The 18,025-nt window shown below is 50.7% G+C and overlaps 1 protein-coding gene across 1 annotated transcript in view; it reads left to right on the forward strand.

The window, feature by feature from the left end:
• Nucleotides 1-611: 611 nt before the first annotated feature.
• The window catches only part of PTGFRN (prostaglandin F2 receptor inhibitor), a 79,284-nt gene continuing 61,870 nt past the window's right edge, over nucleotides 612-18,025 (forward strand). Inside the window, exon 1 of the mRNA XM_021689951.2 lies at nucleotides 612-821. Coding sequence (XP_021545626.1) covers nucleotides 773-821 — 49 coding nt within the window. The 5' untranslated portion in view covers nucleotides 612-772. The remainder of the gene's footprint in view (nucleotides 822-18,025) is intronic.

Consider the following 18,025-nt stretch of genomic DNA (forward strand, 5'->3'; position numbering starts at 1 on the left):
TTATGGCCTTGTACCACGAAGAGGTTGGAACCCCCCATGACCTTTAAAGTCCTTTCATCTCTGGGCAAGTCCTACCTGAGTCATTTTTAGCAACAGCCCAGCGGCTGGTGGGTGGGGTGCTGAGCCTGGGACGAGTGGGTGAACGGCGGGGAGGGAGCTGAGGGAATAGCAGACACGCGTGGGTGACTCCAAAGGGACGGGAACGCGGGGTGTCCCGGAATGGAGCTCAGGCGATGGGGTTTCCAGACGAGTCCTTCCCCGGCCAACTTTTAAAGGTCGGAGGAAAGTTTGTCGTGGGGCGGGGGCCCGAGGGGAGAGCGGGGTGGGCTCCGACGCCTCCTCCCCTTTAAGCGGGTGGCGGGGCGCTGCCTCCGTTACCTGGAGCGGGGAGGGGCTTGGGAAAGTTTGTGTTTGTTGCTGGCAGAGCGCCGGATGGGAGGCGCGGGCGGGCGCTGCGGCTCTTCCCTTTTGCTTTCGGGAAGCGGTCGGGGCTGCGCGCTCCTCGGCTCGGCGGGGCGGCTCCGGCGCCCGGCTGCCGGTGCCCGGCCGGCGGGAGGCGGGAGGCGGGCGGGGGCAGGCGGGCGGGCGGCGCGGAGCGAGGGGCGCACGTACGGCCCAGCGCTGGGATTTCTCGGCTCGCGAGGAGAGCGGAGCAGGCGCGCGGCCCAGGCGGGGGAGTGCGGACTCTGGAGCAGCCGGAGCTGGAGGAGGAGGAGGAGGAGAGGCGGCGGGGACGCAGGAGGCGGGGGAGAGTCGCTCCCGCCCGGCGAGCATGGGGCGCCTGGCGCCGAGGCCGCTGCTGCTGGCGCTCCTGTGGCTGGGTGAGTGCGCGCGGGGCTTGGCGGGGCGCGGGGGCCGGGGGAGAGGCTCGGTGGGGGCGCAGCTGCGGCACGCGGCCTGGGGCGCGGGGGTGCCGGGCGGCTCCCGGGAGAGGCGGCGGGGTCCGCGGGCGGCGCGGGCCGGCGGGGAACGGCGCGGGGCCGCCCGGAGCCGGGCGCGAATCCGGCCGGGCCGCTCCGCCAGGCCGCGCCTCGCCCCACCTGTGCCGGGGGGAAGGGGGGAGTGGCCCGTGGCCGGCCTCCCCCAGCCCTCCCTACCTGTTGGCCGCCCGGGAGCCCGGCTCACCTTGAACTCCGGGCCTGGAAGGTGCCCGCGGTCCCCGGCCGCGTCCGCAGCAGGGGGGCGGAAATAGGCGCCTTTGATGTGCCCCGCCGTAGCCGAGACCGGCCGACCCGTCCCTGGCACATGCCAGCCCACGCTGAGCTGCCTTTCCAGGGAAGGGAGACAATCCGCCAACTTCCTTCTACGAAGGTCACGGGGTGGCCCAGAGCGCTAGGAAAAATCGGTGTGCGCGTCCTTCGTCATGTTGGCGGTGGCTCGATATTCTGCCTCAGTCTTTTCCTTTAGCTCTTCTTGAAGCTGCCTAGCTGCACATTTGCACACAAAGACCTGGGAGCCTTGGCTTCTCCAACTTTTCCTACCTGTTACTTTTCTTCCCTTTGCGGTCCCCTGTCTTCCACCCTCCCCAAACCTGGGTGCCTCTTGATAATTTGACCCAGCGCCGTCCCCCCAACCCAAGGAATCTTTGGTGTTTTTTTTTTTTTCCTCCTCTCCATTTTCCTTTTACCCCATACACACAGACACCATTTTCGTGTAGATACACATGATTATGGTAATATGGTTATTTAACATAACTATGCAGTTATCAGCCATAGAAATACATATGTTTGTTAAGTGCCCACGGAGGTGCTGGAGGGCTGACCCCAGGGCTTTGATATTCTTTAATATTCTTGGATCCCTTTGGTCTGTGTCAGCCAGAACAGAAAGAGTCCTGTGACCTGACCCAGGGTTCCCTTCCAAGCCCCTAGAGAAGGCAGATCTGAATCTTTTGCAGAATGCATGGTGTGTGGCGTTTGTCCCAGCCAGGCCCCAGCTGCACACAGGGCAAATGACTACTCTGCAGTTAGAGTCAGAGGGTCCCAGTGGAAGCCTCCCACAGCCATTCCCATCCTGCTGACACCAGGGCCCACATTGTCCCCACCCCCATGACTCCTGCTGCGGGTGGGCCAGCCTTTCTAGCTGCTACTGTGTTTTCTTTCTTCATCTTTGAAGGGTTTTCTGGAATTCACTCCCCAAGAGAGCTCATCCAGCCATATTGCTTTAGCTGCAACCATGTGCAGAACGCTTCCAGATCCTTCACTTAGTTTTGTAGCATGTATTGTATGGTCTCGGGTCCTAGAGCTTTCCCTTTCATACCGGGACCCCTGAAGTTCTCCATTTGTTGTGATAGTCCATACCCATTAATTGGCTAATGTGTCTGGGTCGAACCAGGCCATGCCCCATGGTCGCGCAGGTTGTGCACTGCACAACCCTAAGAGCTGCTCTTCACTTTGTAGCCAAGGTGAGTGACCCTCTAGAGCTGTGCAGTTGACAACCCATGTACCAGCTTAGATGGTGGGCTCACGTAGAAGTCTGAAAAGAATGCCCTTGAGTAACTATGATGAGGGAGAAAAAGGGAGAGGGGGCAAAGAGAGATGGGCAAAAGCAAAAATAGAAGTGGGGAAAGCACAACTTGGAGAAGTCTTGGTTGTAAGTGCACCACTGTGTCCTGCGCTGCAGGGCATTGCATGTTAAGTAGATGTGAATATCTGAGGTGTCACCAGCCAGTGCCTTTCCACCTAACATCTCCTGAACTTGGTGTTGCAGATGACAGCCCTGCGCTCCGGTGTGCCCTCCAGCGTCTCACCAGTGTGGCTTCTTTCTGACCTCTGGGAAGCCCTCCATGTTGTACTGGCTCCTGAAACTTAATATGTCGATAAACAAGCTCATCTTCCCTCTTGTATTGCATCCTGAGCAAAATCTTGCCGTCACTGCCCTCTGTGACCTCCATGTTCACACAGTCCCTCAACTCTGTGGCTTTTCCCCTAGCACAGACTCAGGCTTCTTCCCATTCTTCCTGTTTCTACAGCTACTGTCCTAGCCCAGGTTCTGATAATTCCCCACACAGATAACTTTGGACATCTTCCTGGTTGACCTTTTCCTCCAGCCTCCCTTCTTAGTTCATTGTTTTCCAGAAGGATCAGTTTTGGGAGTCCCACCTTTGCTCATTGGTTCTTTATGGTTTTTCTTCCAAGGATAGCCTGCCCTTGTGTTGCTTCCCTCTGAATCAAACACTTCATTCTAAGGAAACTGTTTGCTGTCCTTTACAGAGAATTGTGTGAACCTTCCGGCCTTTCCCTTTTCCATGGCCTGGGAACGTCCCTCCTGCTTCTCTTCTCTCACCTATGTATTCCCTTTTCCCCTAAAACTTGCTTCCTCCATGAAATTTTCCTAAGTCTCCCTCTCAGTGATCGTATCAGAACCCACTCAGCTTCCCGGAGCAGGGCCCTGTGTCTGACCTGTCTTGTCCATCCATTCACGACGGCATTTCTTGAATACCCATCAGAGTCCACAGAACATCACAGACAAATGCCTCCCTGGGTGGTCGGTGCGGGTGGATGGACAGATGATAAATAAAACAGCGAACTGCAAGACAAAATGAAACACCTGACAGAGACACCAAGTGCTGGTAGGCAGCAGGGAAGAGGATGATTAATTTTGACTTGGGGTTGGGGTTGGTTTTGCTGAAAAGGTGGCATCCTCGAGGATGATTAGAATTTTGAAAGAAGGGGTGGAAGAGCATTCCAGGAAAAGCACACTTGTGGAAGGGCATCGAGTGTGGATAAAGTGAAAGTGTTCGGCTCATTCAGGAAGGGCATGTAAGTTCCATGGAGCTGGAGGTGGGAGGGGGAGGTTCTAATGGGAGAGCAAGCTGGAAGGGTGGGCTTGGGGAGCTCCTGAGGGCTTTTCATGCTGGGCTGAGACATGTGGGCTGTGAGGGATGGGTTCGTTGGTTTTGGGGGTACTGCCGGGCAGCCCGTACTTTTCCTCTAATGTCACTTATTTATTTCACTGTAGATAGTTGTCTGTTTCTGGTCCGAATCCTCACCCTGATTATATCCCCAGGGGCAAGGATCATGTTCATCCTGTTCACTATGGTATTCCTATTACCAATAGGGCACCTGGCAGCACATAGTAGGTATTTGGTAAATGTTGGTCAACTGAATAGATACATGCATATATCCCTTTATCTGTGGGTAATGGGTAGCCATTAAAAGCTCTCAGGGTGAAATTAATACAACACAGCAATGTGCTTGAGGAGGTCAGTCCTCACTAGTATACAGCATGAATTAGAGAGTGAGAGGAAGACCCGTCGTGGGGAGGGATTAAGATATTCTCTTCATTTGTGTCTTAAAAAAAAAACAACTTTCAAATCCATTGAAATGGTTTTTAAATGACAAAAGCATTACCTCTGTATTTTCAAATTCAAATGAGATAGAAGAGTTTTATATTAATTAGGTAGACTAAACTGCTTTAAAAAAGAAAGAGACTTGAAGCATCATGGTTCAAACAATAGAAGTGTCTTTCATAACAGTGCCAAGGGGTGCTTCAGATGACAAGGGTGAGTGATATCCCTGCTCCTTGCAGCCCTTCTTGCGCCCAGGCTGATGGCAGCTCCCCTGTCTTCAGCCCATCTAAGATCACTTTGGTTGTCCTCATCTCCTTTCCAGCCCCATAAGGGGGAAAGAGCGTGGAGGAGAACGCATGGCGATTTCCTAGGCCAGGCTTTGAAGGGGTGCACATCATTTCTGCACACTTTCCATTCAAGAGAACTTAGCTTCCTCACACTAGCTGCAAGGGAAGCCGAGAAATGCAAAGTAGCCTGGCAGCCACCGAACACCACCCGCTGTGAGAGAAAACAGTGGATTTGGGGGGAGAGCTAGCGGTCTCTGTGTCAGTTACAAAGGATGTAAGGTAAAAAGCTAAGCCCAGGCGGAGCCACTCCTATAATGTGCGCGTGCCCGTAATAGCGAATGTTTCTTTTCTCTTAGTTTCTGTAGAGGGCTCTGTATGGAATGGAGCAATAATAGCGGCCGTTCAGAGAGTACATATCGAGCATCAGGTTTTATGTGCATTCTCTTATGTAATCCTCACAACCCTTTGAGAAAGGTGCTGTTCTTTTCTCCACATTGCACACGAGGGAAGCGACGCCCAGAAAAGTTAAATCACGTGTCCGGAGTCCTACAGCTGTTCCGAGGCAGAGCCAGGATGTGATCATGGGACTCCACTGTGCCTGTACTCAGGAACGAGTTGACCGATGCTCGCCATAACCTCATGCTGTGTGTTGCCTGAGACTAGTTTTGGCAGAAAAGGGTGGTCGTGCCTTGACAGCCAGAGCGCAGTTGCAAACAAGAGGGTTTGGGGTGAGTGCAGTCCGGGTGCAGTTCCTGGAGCGGCTGTACCACGAACCCCCTCTCAGGTGTGGCGACCTCTAACCCCTAGCAGGTCCCCACGCCTGCTCGGAGGGTTGGGACCCAAAGGCAGAAGGAGGGGGGAGACTGGCAGGAGGAACCCTAGTGAATCTACCCAGCTTAACGGTCTTTGAAGTGCTGTGGCCTTCAGAGATTCCTTGGCACTCATTTTAGCCTTGTTAACAGAATTCCTGTATCTGCCAAGCTGATTAATGCCTGCCCTGGCTATAATTATTCTTATTAGCCTGCTGAATAGGAACCCTAGTTGTCAGTGATCGTTCCTTACAAGGCAGTCGGGCTGGTCGGCATGTATATGGCTATTTTGCTTTAGTCACGGAGCTGCAGAGCTGATTTTTACCCCTGTAGATTGGATGTACATTTTCATATTGGCGCTGTGTCTGGCAGTTAAATAAGGTGTGTGCTTGTCTGTCAGTGTGTGTCTGCGTCTCACTTTATCAAACGAAGTTGGGGGGAAGCTGTCAGGGCAGCTCATAGCTATTCAGTTTAATTGCATCGGAGTCTTAAAGGCAGGGTAGCAAGGCCATTCGACTCTCTGCTTTGGGGAAATAACTTGAACTGGCAAAAATTCTTCATAATTTATCTTCTGGAAAAGGCGAAGTGCTGCAGTTGGCACAGTCAGTGGTTTTTAGATCTTGGAATATTTTTCCCCCACGCCAACTGTATAGTCTTTGCAAAGCAACAGAATTAGAGCCGGGAGTTAGCACCGTTGCGGACCAGCGTTGGGATTTCCAGGAGGCTAGAGATGGCACTGTGTGCACGTTGGTGCCCTTCGAATGCTGATTTCTCCACAGTACTCCCTGAGTGTTTGCGTGAGATTGTGGAGTCGCTAAGCAGCATGGTTCAAGTTTAAGTATGATGTTCTGGGACCATAACTGCATCCTGCTGTGCACCTTTATAAGCAGCTGGAACGTGAGCATTTACATCATGAAGGATGTTTCCAGGGAATCGAGAAACATTGGCTGGTGTTGCCCTGTCTAGGGTGGATTTTGCTTAGCACCGTGAAGAACAGAATTATGATTAAGGGCTCAGGGCACACTTCAGAATGGGCGCTACCTTTGAATCCTAATGAACTAAAAGTGGTGTGCAGGCAGTTGGGTTACTTCTCAGAAGGGACGCCAGGCCAAGAGCATCCTGACAATGGCTCGTCTTTTGTCCTTACCTAGAGCTGGACGGGGGCAGAACTTAGCAGCTTGTGGGCCATCGGAAGGGGCCCCAGGTGGGTGGGAGGTGTGTCATGACGCTGAGGCCCTCAGCCCCCAGGTCAGAGCTGCCTCTAAAACCAGAAACCCTGTTTACTGAAGAGAGTCATACAGATATTATCACTTCCCGTGTGTCCTCTGATTTGATGGAGATTGCTGGTTACCTCTTTTACCCTGTCAGCCACAGCCCGTTAGCCCCGGCCTGGCCTTGGGATGAGCTGTTTGAAGATGGAAATTGAGCAGCCCAGTGACCTGCCAAGGAGGTCATGTATTCATTCAGTGACTACCGAGAGAGCGCACACTACTCCAGCCCCGACATTGTTCTGAGTGCTGATTCCTCAGTGACCCGAGCTGACTCAGGGCTGCCGTCCTGGAGGGGGGTGCGGGGGGGCACACAGGATGCGGCACGGACGGGTGGCGGGTGGTGTCACCACAAAGCGCGGCACCACCTGGATGATTGAGGTGAGGGTCAAGGGCATGTTCTCGGGAATGATGGCAGTGAGGGGGCAGGACCGGGAAAGGAGAGTTCTAGAAGGAGTGGGCAGGGACGGAGGAAGATCCAGGAGAGCCCTCTGTCAGAAGCAAGCAGAGAGGGTTTGAGGGGACTTGTTAAAGGGATTGGGCAGCTGCTGCTGAAAATGTGGGAAGATCAAGATGAAGAGAAGCGCTGGACTGGGAGATTGTGAGTCTGACTCAACAGTGAAGGAGGAGGCAGAAGCACCAATGTGGAGGAGTGAGTGGAGTGGGGCTCGCCATCAGACGCCACAGCCCACCTTTTCAAGTGGTCCCCGGTGGGAGACCACCGTGAGGGGAGTAGCTTGGAGCGCGGCAGGACCAGCGACTTGAGCAGCACCCAGGGCTCCAGCGTGCCTCCTGGGAGGATGACTGCTGGGTCTGCCCTCTGGGGAAGGTGGGGCAGTGCGGGGTGGGGGGCTCCCAGGGCGCCCCTGCCCTTGGAGGTCAGAGCGCTAGGCCCGTCTCCCAGAGAGGAGGGAAGGGCGAATGTGCAGGGAGCACTGTGGTGTGGGACACATGGTCTCCGCCGTGCTCTCAACCTTTTTAGCCCAAAGAATGGCCACAAAGCCCCAGGCATGCCAGTTAGAGGTTATCTGTGTGTTCCCTTTCATTCCCTGCACAAATGGAAAGTTTTCCCCCTGTTCCTCTGGATGTCTTCTTCCATGTTGATTGGTGGAATTAACCTACTTTCTGAGAGCTGCTTTTAGGCCTTCAGCTGTTAGGTGGCATCTCCAGCATGGGGACTCTGTGGCCCTTTTATAACTCATCTTTGTCTCATCCTCATCAGCTAAGAAGATTTTGTATTACGAATAAACCATTCCATGTGCTTTTCTAAACGATTTCTGCTCGTGGAAATCCCTTATGTAGAGCAGAAGTAGGCGTCAGGCTTTGGAATCTGCCCTCCAGCAGCCCTCCGGCCTTGGGTAGGTTTCTTACCCTCTTTGAACCTCAGTTTCTACATACGTAAAATGGGACAGATATCTCTCTTGCAGGTTTGTCAGGAAGATTAAAAAGAATAGATCTAGAACAATGCAGACGTTAAACATTATGTGACCCCTCGAACTTCACCACTCAAAGTGGGGTCTGGGTACCAGCAGCATTGGCAGCACCAGGGAGAATCCCAGGGCCCAGTCCAATCTGCTGAATCAGAGTCTGCATTTTAACCAGATCCCCAGGGGATTCAAATGCCCGCTAAAGTCTGAGAAGCCCTAGTCTGGAAGAGAGCTTGTCATCTCGGTTATCTGGTGGCCTTGGCTTCCTTGGTGGACTCTGAGGCAAAGGCCGTGGTCAGAGTCTGAGCTAGAGGAGAGCGGGCCGGGGTGGGCTCCATGGGAATGTGGCAGGCCTCCAGTTAGCCGTGAAGGGTGAGGTTAGCATGGGTCTGTCCTGGAGGCAGTTGGCCTGGTTTCTTGACTGTTCCACCAAGTTTGGCAGCCTGGGAGGGATGTGGTGTGATCTCCCTGTGGGATGAGGGATGCAGGAATCTGTAGCGAGCTGGTGACAGCATCACAGAGAAGGTTGGCCAGGTAGTCCAGGTAGGACAGGCAGGTAAGTGAGGTTGGAAGGCCTGTGATGACAGGAGGTTTGAGGGACTAGAGCGCATGATGAGGGTAAAAAAGCAGATCCCAAGGCTCACAGGAGTGTGTGGGTTGGGAAGGTAGGAGATGAGGATCCAAAGAGGTAACTTCTGAGTCCATGGTCTTGGAAGTGGAAATCTGGGTGGGCAGTAGGCTGGGCGAGCAGTAGCCAAAATAGACACTTAGCCAGAGTTTGTACCTCTCTGAGCATTTTGGCCAGTTTACCTCTATCTAATGCATGACTGGGTTGGGCCTGAATGGATGAAGAGACAGCGGTGTGAGGATGCATTATGTCCAGGTGTTGTAGGGAAAAGTCAGTAACCTGTGACTAAGATGAACTGGGGGCTGGGGAGAAACCAATATGGGGATTATTTCCTCCCTAAGAAATTCCTTCCTACCTTTTACATGGCACTTATTTTGTGCTAGGCACTGCACTTAGCATGTATGAACTCATTTAGGAGGCTTCATAACTCATGGGGTAGGTGGTTATTACTCCCATTTGACAGGTGAGAACACTGAGTCGCAGAGACATGAAGTGACTTGCTCAAGGTTACAGTAACTGACAGAGCTGCAGGGATTCAGATTCACAGGGCTTGGCTCCAGAATCTGGGCTTATTACCACAGAAGGCTGTTCTGCATCTCTGTGTCAGTATAGATACTCAGAGGCAAACATGTGTCTGAAAACATAGGAGAGGAATTGATACAATTAGCCAAAATGTGACAACATTTGTTTCCCTGGCTTTTGAAACAGGAGGCATGGGTTCTGGCCCTTGACCTTCCACTCACTAGCTTTGTGACCTTGGACAAGTTGCTGACTAGCTCTTAGTCTCAGTCAGGTGGGGCCTGGGCTAGTTGATCCCGAAGGCCCCCTTCCATCTCCAGAGCTCACTGAGTCCACGCTGACCCCTGCTGGTGGCCATATGGGCTGCTTGGTCCAGCCCTGGAGTCCCTGGCTCCTGGCCCGTCCTTCTTCCCCAGCACTCCCCCTGTCTGCAGCCTGCCCCTCTCACCTCTCACCTGCCTGGCACCTCTCCACAGAGGGTCAGCTGGTGCCTCAGAGGGCGCTGGGAAGAGTTTGTTGTTTTGGCCCCATATTGGCAACCACTTCCTCCTTCCAGACTACTTCCCGTGCTGGGAAACAGAGCATTTTTCCCTGTGGTTCTCCAGGTTATGGAGGTGTCCCCACCCCCAGGCTGACTGCACCTTCAGGCGGACTTCTGGGGGAAGTTGCAGAAACAGTAAAACAGATAGGCATTTCTAGATGGCAGACTTTCTCCTATTACTAATTTTTTTTTTTTTTTTTTTTTTTTTTGCAGTTTTGTTTGAGGAAATCAGCCCTAAGTAAGTTGGGGTTGAAATAATCGAGTTTCAGCCCTCAGAAATGTGACTTGTGTGTTCTTCCCCCATTTAGCCTTCAGGTCTAGGGGAGAGCCTGGCAGATGGTCCGAATACTCTCCACACCACAGTGAGAAGAGACAAAGACATCTTTTAATGTGTCCAAATATTGACACTAGTTTGGATTTTACACTTTCCTAAAGGATAGGAGAGTCGAAACTCAGACGTTTCCAATCAATAGCCTTAATTGGCTAAGAAATGTGTTCCTAGTGTTTGGGGACTTTCTTCCTTTTCGTTCTCTTCGTCTGAAGGGGGGAGGTAAAAATGACGTGGGATGCAACACCAGCGAAAAGGGTGTAACCTGGAGACCCTCCATGTTGTTGATAAGGAGCCGTGTTTATGGCCTTGGTCTTCACTGCAGCCTGGCTACTTTGGGACGTAACCCTTATTGCTGACCCAGTGGTGTTCTCTCACTCATCTTGGATGCAGAGATTTTTCAGGCTAACCAGGAGCCTTCTAGGAGGGAGTTCTTACAAATGTTTGAAGTGGCTTGCTGGCTTGTGCTATTCTGGAGGTGAAGGGGTGGGGAGTGCTTTATAAGTGCACTGTCTCCGAGGATGTCCTAAGAGCAGAATATTAGCCGATTTGGTGTCTGTCCAGTGTGCCATGCTTTGCTTAGGTTGCAGTGAGGATTAAAAAAAAAAAAAAAAAAAAAGACAAAACAAAACCACTTTTGGCACAGCTGTTCATTTTTCCATTTTCCGAAGGCTGGCACGTCCAAATGTTTTCTTATTTATTAGAAGACATTATAGTCCATCATCTTCGATTGAGAAATCCATCCAGTACGTTTCAAGTTCAGACCATAGTGCCTAGCCCGGAGCCTGGCACATGGTGGGCGCTTCCGTTGGGCAAAGTGAACACGGTGGTGAATAAATAATTTGTGCTCAACTACGACCCTACTTTACAATATAAGACATTTCTGCTCTTTCTTGTGATCTTAATTTTTAGAACTTCGGCAGCATTTAGGGACTATTTACGATGTTTCTGACACCGGGAGATTGCAAAGGAATTAGGAAACGGGGGCCAGCATGGAAACTGAACCAGTTATAACAGAAAGGATCGTTGGTGCTTTTTAAACATCGAAGTGGCTGAATCATTAGATAGCTGTGCATATGGAGCTGTCAGAATCATAGGGATAAAAGTGAGGCTGGGAGCTGTTATTATGGAAAGGCTCCATGGAGCAGGTGGGACTAGAAAGCAGTTTGAGCCAGGAGCAGGTAGAGCATTTCAGGTAGGAAAATGACCAGTGCGGTTTCTCGGAGGTGGGAGCAGATCAGTGTGTGCAGGTTGGCACTCCATTTGGGAATTAGCTGACTTAAACTGGAACAGTAAGGGAGACCTCAGGGGATGTGGATATTAAACTCTGTGGAAGAGAGGTTGGCGGGGAGGCAGAATGTGCACAAAGTCACCCTGAAAGGTGTTGGCCACACTGTCAGTGACCACAGAGCAGCTAAGAGCCCACATGCATAAGGCTGGTGAGGTCCGCTGGGGCGTGCAGGAAGCTAGCCTGCTAAATTAAGGTGATAAGTCAAGCCATAATCCTATTTTGGGTTGTTTCTTACGAGGAAAATGGCTCACAAAACAATTATCGATACTCCCCTTAGGTATCTGATCAGAGCATTTCTTCAAGGTGCTAACACCTGATAAGAGACACAGATAATAAGTTTTAGAGGAAAGATGGGGAATTTTAGATGCTTTTCAGGGGAAACAAGGTTTATGCAGTCATGTGGCCTGTTCATCAGAGTCCCACTTTAATAACAATTTATCCCACAAATAAGCTGCGTTCAAGGCATCAGTACGAGTCCCAGAAAGCTTAGTGTTGTACCTGGCTTGTAAGTAACGGGAGGAGGTACCTCTTGGCACATCTCTGGAGTCTCACAGAGGTAGCAAGGAGGTGTGAGCTGCCCATTTGTAGCCTCAGAAGCCACAGCTGGGTGTGAGTTTGGCCCTAAGAAAACAGCAACACCAAGGCAAGGTCTGTGTTCCGTCCAGCGTGTTCGTTGAGGGCATCTGGGCCTCCAAACGAAGAAGTGTGAAAACGGAACACGTAATTGAGTGGTGAGGACTCCTCTTGAAGTTTACCCAAGTAACCCCCGCTCCATGCCCTTCTAGACGCCCATCTAATCTCTGTATGCAGCGCCCCTCTTTTGTTTATATGTCGTCTTGGAATTAATTCCATTTGTTTGAGTCTTTGGAGCCCACGTCAAGCCTCGCTGCCCCCAGAGGACGACGCATTCTGATCCAGGACGAGGCTGCCCATGGCACATTCCTTTGTCGTGGGCTCTCATTGGGCCACGTCCCTTTGGAGCACAGCCGTCCGTTGATAGTGATCTGTTTATTAGGAGGGGTGTTTGTGTCATCCCAGCTGTAAGCACCATGAAAACAGGGCAGTGTCTGTTTTTGTTTATCCCAGTATCTAGGAATTCAAGTCTCTGAGTGATTAGGTTAATTTATGTGAGTAGAAAACAGCTGTAGGTCTATATACAGGTACATGTCACATCTGCGCTATGACGTACGACACCTGTGTGAGATGCATGTATAAAATCTGTGTTGTGGGGCCGTAAGTTGTAAAGGAGGCAGAGGTTATCCATGTGTCCTTGCTCACTTTTTTTGTTGTTGTTGCTCTCACATGATTTCTGAGAGAATGGCTTGTGACTCCATTTCTAGGACAGAGGTTTGTGGAGTGGGGTAGGCGAACATGGAGTCCACCCACGAAAACAAAGGGATGGGACCGTCTCTATTCCTCCTCGTGAGAGTTTCCCCAGTTTCTTCCTTGGCCGCTGGTGCGGAAGACAAACGACTCATGGGTCCTCATTATTGTCCCCGCACTCCCCCTACCCCTTCCTCCCTTGGTGGGGTTGACACAACCTCTCCCATCCCAAACCAGAAGGGACAGCGGTGCTTCCGGCAGCACATGCCTCGTCTCTCCGTCTGCCTACTTTGCAACTCCTCCTTATTATCCACCCTAGGCCACGCATTATTCTAGAGCTCTGGGCACATGGGGACCTAGACACAGTCCCTCGACTCCTGTAGCTGCTAGTGTGGTTGTGGAGGCGTGACACATGCACAGGAGGAGAGGTGGCGTTGAAGTGTCCAAGATGGGTCGAGACAGAAAAATGTCCAAAGTTTGGAGGAAAGGGAGAGTACTGGGGGCTAGTTTAGACGGAGATGCTCTTGCAGAAAAGGTCAGACGACTGACATAATCCTCCATACCTGTTTGTATTACTTACTACCTGTGTCTGCTCTGTACCTGTCAACACATCTTTTAGGCTTCTGTGCCATGTGTCTGGAATGAGAACCTTCTAGAAGGTTCCAAAACACCCAGATACATTGACTTCTCTAGCCCCAACGAAGAATGATGATAAAACCGATGTGTCAAACTTCAGGATTTGGAATATTGTGATTGTGTCACATCCCGAGGTGCTGAGGTCCCCACCCCGGGGTCTCTTGACCGATGCTGTGTGTTAATGATGGCTCTAGCCATGGGCGCTTCTCTTTCTGTGATGAGCTTATTAGCAAAGAACTTTTTTGAAAATGATTGATCAGGGGTCGTTTCTGATATAAATGAGATTAAGTAATGCCTGTTAACCCACCTAGACGATGATCCAAAGGTCGGTTTTGGTTCTAAAATTCCAGTTTGCAGAAGCTCCTTGAGATCGCAGTGATCACATCGTTCTATCCCCAGGCATGTTGCTGGGCTGGGAATGTGATGATGAGCAGGGAATGATCTGCCCCTTCGAGGGGCTCACAGTCCCATGCGGGAGGCAGATAAGCAAACAGGCTCAGGCTGTTAGCAGTGGGTGGGCCGAGTTGACCCCCAGCAGACACATTCAGAGCTCAGGCCGGGGAAAGGCAGGGGGAGATCAGGAAAGGCTTCCACAAGGTGGACTCACGTGAGCTCACTAAGTCTTGTCGATCAGTGGGGTTTTGTCTGACAGAGAAGGGGTGGGTTATTTGTTTCAGGCAGAAGGAAGAGCATGGGTAAAAATAGACCTATTTATAAGAGTATGCTGGTTTTGCATGAAGAAAACTTTTTGTGGTTGAAGGGGGAGGTTGTGTTAGAGGTTCTTCAGAGGGAAAGAGTTGGGACTGGAGAGAAAGTCATAAGATTGGGAAGCTCTTTGAATGTCACCTGGAGGAGTTTAAGCCTGGTGTTGTAGGTGAATTTGTTTTGTTTTGTTTTTCCGTTCTGTCTTCCCTAGAATGCCCTAAGCCTCTCATGTGCTTTATTTACTTATATTTTAAGATTCCCATTGTTGGAGAACTCATCTTCTGGCCTTTCGGCATAACTGCCACACTGTTCTGTTCCTTTCACCTCAACTCTGACACTTGGCTAGGCGTTAGCTTGGCAGCTTACCTGGTGGTGTGGTTCAGCACACACTAGGTGTGCAGTAAAGGACTGCTGAGTGGAGGACTGAAATATCAGATTGATGGAGCCAAAGTCTTCTCCCTGAAGGGCATGTGAACCCAGAGTCTTCTGGTCAAGCCGGATTACCACACTGTATTCCTCACTGGGCTTCAGTGGGGAAGCTGGGCAGAGACCTCCACACCACCCATGGCATCTGACAACGTGCCTGGAGATGTGAAGAGTGGACTTAAGGCCTTGTTGGGGAAGAAGGATGAACAAGGCAAAGGAAGAACAGGAAAAAGGTACAGGAAACAGTGAAATAGGGAGAAAGGACAAAGCTGCCCACGGTAGGGGGTGGGGGAGAATTTCAGCTGCTACCTCAGGTGCCTTTCGTGCCCACATGTGAGTCTAAACCCAGTATGAATCCCCCATTCTCTTTAAACTGGAGACTGAAAGGAGGACCAGGTGTTCACACAGAACTTGGCAGACTACGTTGGCTAGTTCAAACATGGGGAGAATTGAAAATGGCTGAGTAGTGCAGGATGCTGGGCAGTGCTTGGTCCGCTAGCAGCTGTTAATTTTATAGAATGCTCTAGAGTAATCCTTGTGGATAGATCTTGCCTCAGCCTTTTCGGTCTCTGGTCCTCAGACCAAGAATTGCTTAAGTCACTCCATGCGTATTGAGATATTTTGGTTACTCCTCAGCGCAGATTGCCCCAAAGTGGTTTTCGCCTCTGTCCTTTGGTCACCTGACTTCTCTGAACCTCAGTTTCCTTATTTAATCCTCTCAAGGTTGAGTATTCAATCATGTGAACAGGATTTGCAAACCGTAAAGCAGTGCTATAAATGTAAGGTGGTTTCTGTCAATTACTGAGTCCTTGAGGGCAAAGCTGTCTGCTCAGTACTTGGCTTACCGTATCAGGTTGGGTTCCATCAGCGAGGCAGAGCCACCATAAATATTATGGAACGAGGCATGTGTTAGAGGACTTAATCTGTACACAATTATGGGAGGGGCCGGGGAAGTGACAGCTTGGAAAGGCGAGCTGGAGGATCAGAGGAAAACCACTAGTCAGCCCTCCTGAAGCACTGGTGGACAGGCTGGGGCTTGCAGAGCAGCCTGGGAGCCACGCAGAGGGGCGTGGGAAAGGGGGGATGGCATAGGAGTCTGTGGAAAGCTACCACCTCTTTAGAGCTACCACCTCCGACTTTGCAGCCAAGCATCTGGTGGTCTCGGGGTCATGTGGGTCAGTAAGGATAATACTTGGGAAGAAACCTGGAGCAGAAAGAACGAGGACAAACTAGTGCCCACCAGCACCTGTGCATCCATCTCTCGCCACCGTTAACCATGGTGACCACCAGAGCATAATGGCTGCAGCTTCCCTTGCTTCCACCTCCCAAATCTCAAGTGCACTTCTATTTTGTCTAACTCTTAACCCGGAACTGCACAGGGAGGAGGATTCTGGGAAATGTAGTTCCAACTTGGCCAAGCTGACATAGTACCCAACCTCATAATTTCATAATAGAGAATTAAAGATTTGGCAAGGCTCTGGCCTCCCAGGATCTCTCGAAGGCCACAGAACTGGACGCGATGTCATGGTTATATGATACAGCATTTTACCAGGAAGAAGTTCAGTTAGTTAACGATCCAGTCTTTTAAAACGTGACTTGCAGTTGTGTTTCTCAGTTGCTGGTGGCCCTGCATCTCTCCTATCTTCCTTGCCATCCTGTGTATAGTGCCGAAGGTGACGGTTATCTCGGCACCAAAAGCTAAGTAAAGGTGGTTTGGTCCGGAAGAGCCTGTCCGTTCTGGTGGAATCCATCTCCTTTCTATTACAGAGTTCTTGTTTGACCCAGGGAATATAGATACTTACTCCTCCTTGCCCTGTAGGAAGGCTCCAAGATTTCCAGGTATGAATGGCTACAGACTAGAGCCAGAAGTTATCATGTAGAGGTTAGGTGAGAACCAGGTTTAGATCTCTGGACCACCCTTCTCCACCCCACGGTCTTTTAGGCACACTGCCCCTTCCTCGTGCGTCCGCAGCCAGCCTGGGCCAGCGAGGACCCAGGGAGTGCTTGCTATGGTAATTAGCTCCTGGGAAAAGAACCCAATTTGTGAGATTTAACGGCCATACCTGGACCTTGTCATCACTCAGAAGTCTTTCACCTTTTTGATTGTCATCTCTGATATTTCCCTTTGTGACCACAACCTCTTCCCTTTACTCCTTTCACATTTCCCCGTGTCTGTGGAACCTGCTCTTCATCCTCCCTGTGATCCCTTGATCTTGAACGTTCCTTTGTACAGCCCACCAGGCCACTCTCACGGTCCTGGGCTCTACTCCCGGTGGTGTGCATTTCAGCAGTGGGCTGAAGGACCCTCTCCCGTGCTCCTTTGTCAGTCCTCACGCTGTGGTTGAATGATCCCCACTTACCATTGTCTCTGAGCCTGAGCTGTGTCATCTTGCTGGGAAAATCTCAAACCCTGAGATCTGAGTTTCCCAAAAGTCAGGGTGTCTTTACCGCATGTCAGCCCTCTCTTGTATTCGTTCTGTGATGGTTTCCGATTACATTCCTTCTAATGCTCGTTCTGAACCTTGTCTGTGAAAAGGGTCGCAACCCCTCTCTGCTACTTTACTGAGACATTGGAGACGAACCTAATGTGCCTCAAGCTTTTGCCTCAAAACTTTTCTATAATTTTACCCATCCTTTTCTCCTAAATTCTAACAAAAGTAAGGGCTCTATTTTTGGCTCCTTTTTCCTCTTTATGTACATACTCTCTCCCTGTGTGAACCCATGTGATCTGTGGCTTTAAACACCATCTATGTACTGATGACTCTGTAATGAAGGTCTCTGCTTGGGCCTCCCCCAGCTCCAGACACACACAGTTGACCTTGGAACAACATGGGTTTGAGCTACATATGCGGATTCACCTTCATGTGGATTTTTTACAGTACTATAAACGTATATTCTCTTTCTTATGATTTCCTTAATATTTTCTTTCCTCTGCCTTACTTTATTGTAAGAATATAATCATCCATAGAACATACAAACTATGTGTTAATTGACTATGTTATTAGTAAGGTTTTCAGTCAAGAGTAGGCTATTAGTAGCTAAGTTTTTGGAGAGTCAAAAATTATATGTGCATTTTTGGCTGTGTGTGTGTGGGGGGGGTCAGCGCCCCTAATCCCCATGTAGTTTAAGGATCCACTGTACTAGCTGTATCCTGACTCCGACCACTCCTGAGAATCACCACCACTACAACCTGAGGCCAGGCGTCTTGTACTTGGTCTACTATAACTTCCCCCATACTGGTGTCCTTGCTTCCAAATTGGCTCCACCATAATCCATCTTTCACGCAGCAGCCAGGGCGAACTTTCTACAAAAAAGCAGGGTCGGTCATTCCCTAGCTTATGTGCTTCCCATTTCAGCCAGAGTCCAAGGCCTCTGCCCCTCATTCATTATAATCCAGTCACGCTGATCTTTTTTTTCCTATCCCGTGAACACGCCAAGCTTGCTCCATCTTAGTGCCTTTATATTAGCCGTTCTGTGTGCCTGGAGCAGTCTTGCCCCAGAGATTCCCCCCCCCCCCTCTTCATTCTGGTCTGAACTCAAGGTCAAGGT

This window comes from Neomonachus schauinslandi, chromosome 4 (genome assembly GCF_002201575.2).
Source record: "Neomonachus schauinslandi chromosome 4, ASM220157v2, whole genome shotgun sequence".
Taxonomy (NCBI): domain Eukaryota; kingdom Metazoa; phylum Chordata; class Mammalia; order Carnivora; family Phocidae; genus Neomonachus; species Neomonachus schauinslandi.